Source organism: Dermacentor andersoni, chromosome 1 (genome assembly GCF_023375885.2).
Source record: "Dermacentor andersoni chromosome 1, qqDerAnde1_hic_scaffold, whole genome shotgun sequence".
Lineage (NCBI taxonomy): Eukaryota > Metazoa > Arthropoda > Arachnida > Ixodida > Ixodidae > Dermacentor > Dermacentor andersoni.
Window position 1 is genome coordinate 98,261,892 of NC_092814.1, and position 8,811 is coordinate 98,270,702.

The 8,811-nt window shown below is 45.2% G+C and overlaps 1 protein-coding gene across 1 annotated transcript; it reads left to right on the forward strand.

The window, feature by feature from the left end:
- The first annotated feature begins 6,012 nt into the window (after nucleotides 1-6,012).
- aln (divergent protein kinase domain 1C) lies at nucleotides 6,013-8,769 on the forward strand. The gene is made up of 3 exons (XM_050193164.3): nucleotides 6,013-6,328; nucleotides 6,390-7,193; nucleotides 7,537-8,769. The coding sequence occupies exons 1-3, from the start codon at nucleotides 6,173-6,175 to the stop codon at nucleotides 7,738-7,740; spliced, it is 1,164 nt and encodes a 387-aa protein (XP_050049121.1). The 5' UTR covers nucleotides 6,013-6,172; the 3' UTR covers nucleotides 7,741-8,769.
- The last annotated feature ends 42 nt before the right edge of the window (nucleotides 8,770-8,811 follow it).

Here is an 8,811-nt window from a genome sequence, read left to right on the forward strand (position 1 = left end):
TATGGAGACGGTTAAAGATGTAAATGCACCAGAAATATTTAAAGAACGAGCTTGGTGGCATATGCCGCCGCCCCGTTTCAAATAGGACGCTGATATCATTATCAAGTGTATAGGGGTGCCTCGATAGTACCGCGTCTCTGAGTTTAGGGTAGTCCTGGTGAGAAGGGCACCGCATTAATCAATTTCGACCACTTCGGTTTCTTTAAAGTGCACCCGCTAAAGCATGATGAACTAGTGTTTTTACCAAGGATCGAAACCACGACCTCGTACTCAGCAACAGAACGCCACTGACCCACAGTGGCGTTGTTTATTTAAAGCGAAGCCGTTCAAGTGTCAGCCGCTTCAGCTATTGGCAGCTACAGTGCAGCTAGTAGGAATTTTCCTGTCTTCCTGCTCTATTTTGCCGAATAAGACAACGCCCCATCAACCCAATCTCTCAAAGGACTAATGAAAATTTGCGCTTTGATAATTTTTTTTTCGATAGTGTGATATTTAAGTTGCAGTGTTTACACCTATAAATAAAACAAAAAAACTGTTGCAGAAACCATCGAAAATGATTGTCGAAGTACAAGCGAAGAGCTTATGCAGACCGCAAATCAAATAACGCACTAGCGATACTTCCGAAGTGTACACTGCTGACGTCGATAACGGTGTTTGATGATGACGGCAAAAATTATTGTCGGCATGTTTTCGTAGACGGCATGATAGCGTGACACTGACGATGGCGGCACGACGACGGCATAACGACGATGGCATGACCAACGCTACTAGGGCATGACAGCGGCTGCGCACCTGCGCTTTCTTCTTCACTCGTTTACTCCACGGAGGCTACGTACACCTCCGGCCGTTTGCTTTAAAATCATGCAGATCCCATGAACTGTGGGATTGTCTGTCCAAGCGACGCTTTGGTGATCTCGCAAGACGAAACGGCTCATCTCGACAAGGCAGGCACAGCGGACTACGGTGGGGTGCATCGATATCCTCCTCGCCCGCCGCCGGAGCGGGGAGGAGGTGCGCATTGAGGCACCCTAGACTTCGGCCACGCACGGGCCCCGAACCTTCAGGCGGCGGGGAAATAAAGTACGTACCTCGATAGTATCACGTCTCCTCTACCGAGACACCCTATGAATGATGATGCTTTCTATTGACACCCCATTTAAAACTGGGCGCCCACGAACAGTCACCTAACCTACTTGAGCTATACAGGCTTTACTACATCTATTGCCCATCTCTCCTTGATATATATATTCATTAAAACTTGTATCTCTACAATGTACAGCTACGTGAGCCTGTAACGACCCCGGCTTCGTTGATCTCTTCCCTGCATTTTTTTTTTTCTTTTGACCATAACTCAGAACGACTCCTGCTTATCTCGACCGCTTCCCAGTTCAACGCTCCCATCAGCTTTTGAATCACAGCGCTTCTGGAAGGTGGACGTTCCTTACGATCCTTGCGGGGGGAATACCTTGGCATTTCATTACAATGCGCCGAGTCGTCTCCAGGCTTTTGCCCCAGCAAACACATGCCTCATTCTGTTGCGACAATTGGCTCATGTATGTTTTTGTCCTCAGTTCTCATAGAGCAAGGCCTTGCGCTTTGTGTTACCGTGCAGATTTTCTCTCCTGATCCCTCGCTTATTGTATTTGCAATCCTCCATGGACGCTATTGTTTCCATCCTTTGCACACAATTTTCCGTCTCTGTTTCTCTCACTTTCTTTTTAATGACCTCAGGTTGTCTAGTTTCATTACCTTGTACTTGGTTGCCTACTTTCTTGACATTTTCTTCCATTCCAGTGTCCACGCTTCTGTGATACTCAGAAGGTATTTGCGATATTCCTGAGGTATTTGCACATTCTAGCTGTCCATTTCTTCATTCCTTGTTGCTGAGTCTGTCCTCAAGACTAATTTTGCTCTGTATACTTAAGTCGACTTCAGGCCCAATCCATGTCACCATGCGCTACTTCATTTGTGGTTTTACCGTGGGCCCACCGATATTTGGTTAACTTCAGAATGGCATTTGCAAACATTTGCGCTGAGATTATTATCATTGCTGCCCAAGTTCCTCGCACCACGTCGTACTTATTGTAGCCCCGAAGTTATCCATGTTTCATTATAGACGGTTTCGCTCGCGCAATAACAGCAGCGAGAGTGCGGCTCTCGCTGCTGTTAAACTTTCGTTCACGGGCCTTATCAGCCCACTACGCGGGAACACAAAGCGCCTGTTTACAGGAGGAATTCAGAGACCTGGATTGGGAAGAATTGGGGATAAGAGTTAATGGAGAATACCTTAGTAACTTGCGATTCGCTGATGATATTGCCTTGCTTAGTAACTCAGGGGACCAACTGCAATGCATGCTCACTGACCTGGAGAGGCAAAGCCGAAGGGTGGGTCTAAAAATTAATCTGCAGAAAACTAAAGTAATGTTTAACAGTCTCGGAAGAGAACAGCAGTTTACGATAGGTAGCGAGGCACTGGAAGTGGTAAGAGAATACATCTACTTAGGACAGGTAGTGACTGCGGATCCGGATCATGAGATTGAAATAATCAGAAGAATAAGAATGGGCTGGGGTGCGTTTGGCAGGCATTCTCAGATCATGAACAGCAGGTTGCCATTATCCCTCAAGAGAAAAGTGTATAATAGCTGTGTCTTACCATGCAGTACTCACGTACGGGGCAGAAACCTGGAGGCTTACGAAAAGGGTTCTACTTAAATTGAGAACGACGCAACGAGCTATGGAAAGAAGAATGATAGGTGTAACGTCAAGGGATAAGAAAAGAGCAGATTGGGTGAGGGAACAAACGCGAGTTAATGATATCTTAGTTGAAATCAAGAAAAAGAAATGGGCATGAGCAGGACATGTAATGAGGAGGGAAGATAACCGATGGTCATTAAGGGTTACGGACTGGATTCCAAGGGAAGGGAAGCGTAGCAGAGGGTGGCAGAAAGTTAGGTGGGCGGATAAGATTAAGAAGTTTGCAGGGACAACATGGCCACAATTAGTACATTACCGGGGTAGTTGGAGAAGTATGGGAGAGGCCTTTACCCTGCAGTGGACGTAACCAGGCTGATGATGATGATGATGACAGAGGAAAAGTGTTGAAAATCTGCGGGCTTAGATTTTAAAGCACTCCTGCTACTCGGTATCGCCGCCAATGCCTTTCTTACTCGCTAGATTTAGCAGGCTCACTTCAAAATTACGTAACGCACATCATCATTGTACATAACCATTGTGTATACTGTATATATTGAACATATTTTTTTATAATGTGACAATTTATGTGTAACTGAGCGTTTCCGCGGGTCTCTGTGGTTATATGTTAGTGAGTGTGGACTCGGATAATTCTTTCAAAACGTGCCATGTATACAATGCTTCGTACTTTGCATACGTTCGTCCTGGTGGAATTGTGCCGTCATTGTGACTCAGTGTTTGTATCGTATTTTGTTGAAATAAGCTTTTTCTAAAACGTCAGTGAGCAAAACCGGAAGCCATCCAGGTGAGCGGGGCGTGGCACTTGCGGAGACGCCGGACGTTTGCGCGCATGCGTGAGTAAGAGCGGGTGCGAGAGAGGAAGTGCGGGGAGTTTTGCTATTTGAATATATCACTCTGCCTAGGCACTACTGCAGTGTAGTAGAACCTAGTACACTTTAGCACTACGGAGGAGTTTCTGAGCGCGAGTTGTACGCGTTTGTCCCTAGGCGTGCCGGCAGAAGTCGTGGGGCGTGGTAGTGCAGAACTTAGTGTCGCAAGTTGGCGGCTGGACGTATATTATATTTATTCAAACGTGTTTTTTTTACTAATTGAAACATCGTGCCATTATTTCGCATTATTGGCGGCGCCTCCAGGTCACCAAAGCTAGAACCCGGACTGGTCCGTGGGTTGGGGCTGCTTCCAGCTTTGATCCCCCCGCTACCCCTTGGGTATCCCGGAGATCCTGCGCCGCCTGCTTTATGACAACCTCAGGCGCTCTCCTGAGGCCTCTGTTTGCCGGTTACATGTGCCCTCCCTAAGCAGTGCTTGTAAAAAATTCAATCTATCGTCGCGACTAAGAAAGCGACCGGCGACTTATAAAACACCAGTCAGAACCTGCTCCTTCAGACACAGCGATCACCAAATGGGGCGTCCGTGCCCACTGCTTCACCGCGCGGTCAACCAGCGGCGGAACAAACTCGACCGCACTCCGCAATGCCGGCATGTCTAGGGAACAAACGCATACAACTAAGAAACCGCCTCCGTAGTGCCTAGGCAGAATCAGATATTCAAGGAGCAAAGGCCCCCAGATTTTCTCTCTCGCACCCGCTCTTACTCGCGCCTGCGCAGAAACGTCGAGCGTCGTGAGAAACGCTACGCCCCACTGTACCTACTAGCAATTGTAAACGTGCATCCAGGGCCTACGTGTATGCATTACGCTTCTCCTTCATTCTCAGACAATATTTATGTTTGTTTGAGTAGGTATTTCCTTCGTTTATGTATACACCTAGGCGTGCATATTATATATTGCTTGTCTGTAGTTATGACTTACTGTCGAATTGATACGACGTCATTATTCATATTTTCATTAAAGATCATAATTCCTCATTGTCACACGTATTAGTAAATCTGTAAATGCCCTGCATTGTCCACTAGTAGCACGTCCGCATACATCAGCTCCGGGCCCTCTGTTGCAAATGCCTAAAGTTCACTATTTTCCAGTCGTCTTTCTATTTACTTAACATGGAGTTAACAACAATGAAGACAGAGGGCATCCTTACTTCAGCCCTCGGTGAATTTCTGCTAATTCTTTGCATATCCGGCCTTCCCAGACGATTTGTACTTGGCTCCACAATATCGGCATCTATTCCTCCGTGCACGGAGAAACGCGACAAAGTCTGCGAAAACTGCGAACTGCGACACAGAAACGCGACAACTTACCATAGCATCTAAACCATGGCCGCTGTGTGTGATGCTTCAGAGGCCATAAACTCTCGCCCGGTAGCACATGCGTCTCAAAGTGCTAGTTGACGCCCGGCGACGAACGCGCCCTATAGTGGCGCGAAAGCATGTCCCCTAAGCGGGGAAATTCCGGCTGGCGACCACGAAGGGCGAAAGAGCCAAGGAAAGCTATTCGCTTTAAAAGAAGCACCCGCGTGCATCAAAATTGCGCACTACAGCGTGCACGATCAAGAACATCCTCTTCTTTAAGGATATTGCCACGCATCTAGATCTATTTCCACGGGGATAGAAAGTGATCGATCGTAGCGAAGAACGAGTAAACGAAATAATAGTACTTTTATTCAAATGAAACTTCATCCGCGTTACTGCTCATCTCACCACCTTTTCTTTTAATGGTTGTATCATTTCAGTTATCCTTACAAGCACCGGTTTTTATGCCTGAGGGAGCGGAGCCTTTTAGAACGTCGAACAAACGTTGTTGCAAGTTAGCTTGGCGCCTCAGAGCTGTAGCTGCTAACTTTGGCTAGCCGTCCGACCGAAGCGAGCGAGGGCACTAGAAGGAACTATCATAGAGAAAGGGCAGAACCTAGAAGTAGCCTATCTTGCCTTGGAATAAAAACGTTCAGGAAACTCTGTCTCTTCGATACATATGACCGCTTGTACCAAAACACAGAAGACAAGCGCGATGGATACAGCCGTAGTGAATTATGATTACCTCCATCTCCATCTGTTATAACTTAATCGAAATAAAAATTGCGTCACGACCTCAATTCACAATAAATATTGAACTCGACAAAATAGGGAATCGCTAAACCAAATCGACAAATAAAAGCGTTGGCATTTGGTTGACGAAAAGTGGACTGAAATGACAAGCTTCCGCTACGGCCTAGCGTCGGTTACGCGGGGTAATCCAAATTTTGCGCCAGGGAAACCGAAACAGGAAGTGCAGGCCAGTTGCTCTCACCAACCGTCAGGCGCGCTAGGGTCGATTGGGCCGCTGGGGTGTATGGGAGTGTCCACTCTTCACTTTTTTTTCTTTCTCTATGGAACTATCATCATCAACGTGTGGGATTTTCGTACTTTTGTGATTGTTCTTCGTTTCCAGATGGTGGCGGCAGTGGCGATTTTCTCCGCGTTGTGCACGGTAATCCGCTATGTCAAAAGAGTACAGTTGGTTCTTAATTCTATGAGAGTACACCCTATCGTGTTCTGACGAAATGCACGCTAACATGCTTTGTTCATGAAGGCATTGCAGTATATTTTTAGACCACGGCGATCGGCAAAAACTGCGAAAATACTTGGTGTCTTGATATTTGTCGGAGTGCTTATTTTTCTAGCTCAGCTGTCTTTTCCGGGATGCGCAAACTCCGATATAGAAGCTTTCTTGGACAATATCGTAAGTACACAATGTGACATACTTTTAAACGTAAGCCAACTTATTGCTTTTTCTTTTCCAGTGCGATGCTTACAGAAAAGGCAAAATAACCGGCAACCTTTGCGCCCAGTTCTGTTCGGGAGAGATATCGAAGATCCAGTGTCAGAGTCGGCACATCGGCAAAGACATTGTCTTCACTGCACTATGGAACTTCGAGCCTATTGTTGTAAAAGCGAAGAAACGGCTGATTACAGCTTTGGAACCTGTCTACTGGAAGGATGGAAGCAGGAACAGTCACTATCCAGACAATGACACTTTCATCCGTATGGTAAACGCGCAAATCAACTATATTTTTAGGCGCAACTTCACGTGGGTCGAGTCATTTTACGGCAAACAATTTAGCATTGCTGAAATGAACAGTGTGTACGCGCTGCTCCAGCAAACAGAATACCTGTTTAATTTGGCGCTTCAGGGCCTTGGTGTGGTCCCAAAAATATTTGGAACATGTGGTCATGCGTATGCTGTGGAGTTCTTGTCATCGTTGGAAACGCGTTTGTCACCGGAGCGAAGTGATATCTCTGGTTTTGGCTTTAAGGATCGTGCCATGATAGCGCTACGTATATTGAAGACCTTGGATGTGCTGGAGAACGCGATGGGAGAAGAAATTCATCAGTGCGATATGAAGTCCAGCCATTTTGGTGTCGACGCGAAAGGTCTCGTTAAGATGCTCGACTTAGATGCTTTCGGACTGCATTCGACCGTGCAAGCAAACATTGCCAGTTCAGGACACTGTGAAGTTGACAGAGACTGTGATTTCTTCGATTGTGCTGGTCGCTGTAATGCACAGGGCCAGTGTGACCCTGCTGTGCTCAATAGCAACCTGCAGGTGAATATGTATTTAATATCATGTATTTATTTATTGAGATTTGTTAGTTGACACCGCACGAAAACATGCCTTATTGTGCAAGGCATGCATATGGCTGTTTGTGTCATGTTAACACTTAATTATAGATGGATCACTTCGCTTTGGTTAAGGACACAATGCCATAACTTGCCTGCAGCCGTACACCACATAGATTTTATTATTTAAAGGCAAAAAATTTAGTAAATTCATGCTTGGCATATTTTCAATCAATTGCATGGTCTGCCTGCATTTTTTTTGTGTATGTGTGTGTGTGGCCTCTTGCATATATGTGGTTCTTTACCATGTATTCAATTCTTCTTTGCAGCGAATTTGCAAGAACATCTTTTTGGGAAATCTCTTCGGTCGGTATACAGGCCTCCTTAGAAGCCCACCCTCAGGCATTGCTACAGAACTATATGCGTTGTTAAATGAATGTGGTGGCACTTCTAGAACACCGCTGTCAAGAAACCGTAGTAGAATGATCAAAGAAAAATTTGTGGAGCTACTACATTCTGTTTTTGCTTCATAAGGTGTGAATTGCTCAAGTTGGCTTAACACAGGATGAAGCAGTGTGGTCAACTCGGTGAACTTCATTTTATTGTGAAGGTTTACTTAGCCATACTTTATAATGATTGCAGACGGGCATGACGACTCAGAACCATTACTTGGCTATGAGAGACACCATAGTGAGCAGCTGCAGAATAATTTTGCCCTCCTGGCACTCTTTATTCTGCACCCAACACTTCGTTTACAAATGTTTTCATATTGCACACCCATCAAGATGCAGCGAAGGATCGAACCTCCAACGTTGTGCTCAGCACCTGAATGCCATGGTCACTTTGCTGCTGTGGCAAGTGCTCAGTAATGCTGAATTTGTGGAATCCATCTTTTAAAAACTCTCTCTCTTCCTTCCTTCATGTGGTATTTTCACTGTGGCCTGCTCCAGGTAAAAAAAAAAGGCCATTTTTATTTGTTGCGCTAATTGCTTTCACAACTGTAATGCATGTGCATCTTAACATATGGGTTTCATGGAAGTGTTGCTAATGGCAGGAAAGAGGCATGGCAACCAGTAAAGTGGATGCATTAATGGACAAAAATTTGATTGTTTACTAAAATGCCGTTCACCGAGTTGTTTTGTGTCCTGGTGCATGTACTTTCATATAGAATTATACTGCAATGACGTAGATCTCTTTGAATCAAAGATTTTTGTTGTTTTAACTTAACAGTGCTGAAGAACCTTGTCAACTCAGCTACCTGTAACCAAGTTGTAGCCTGTTATGTAATGTCTTGTTTTGACTTGTTTTCTGAACAACCTTTACTAGTGGATATTGCATTTGTGGTCAAATACTTCATTTTGTGAGAAAATGGGCTGTTAGAGCTTACTAGTCAGCAAGTATGTCTTAGTTTCGTTACTGCCTACTCATTTTTGGTTGAACAAATGTTGACGATGGCTTTTTCTTTTATCACTCTGTAATGAAGTCATAGCAAAAGTACAATATCATGAAAGCTTGGTCACATTCCATCGAGGTCCGTGTCAATAAAACTTTTTCACTACCGAGTAGTCTGTGCTTCGGGGATTTAGGAAATGACTCTGCACTTC

Coding starts and splice junctions, on each gene's coding strand:
- aln (XM_050193164.3), top strand. CDS start 6,173: ATGAAGGCATTGCAGTATATTTTTAGACCACGGCGATCGGCAAAAACT. Junction 6,329..6,389: donor AAGCTTTCTTGGACAATATC/GTAAGTACACAA, acceptor TTTCTTTTCCAG/TGCGATGCTTACAGAAAAGG. Junction 7,194..7,536: donor TGCTCAATAGCAACCTGCAG/GTGAATATGTAT, acceptor TCTTCTTTGCAG/CGAATTTGCAAGAACATCTT.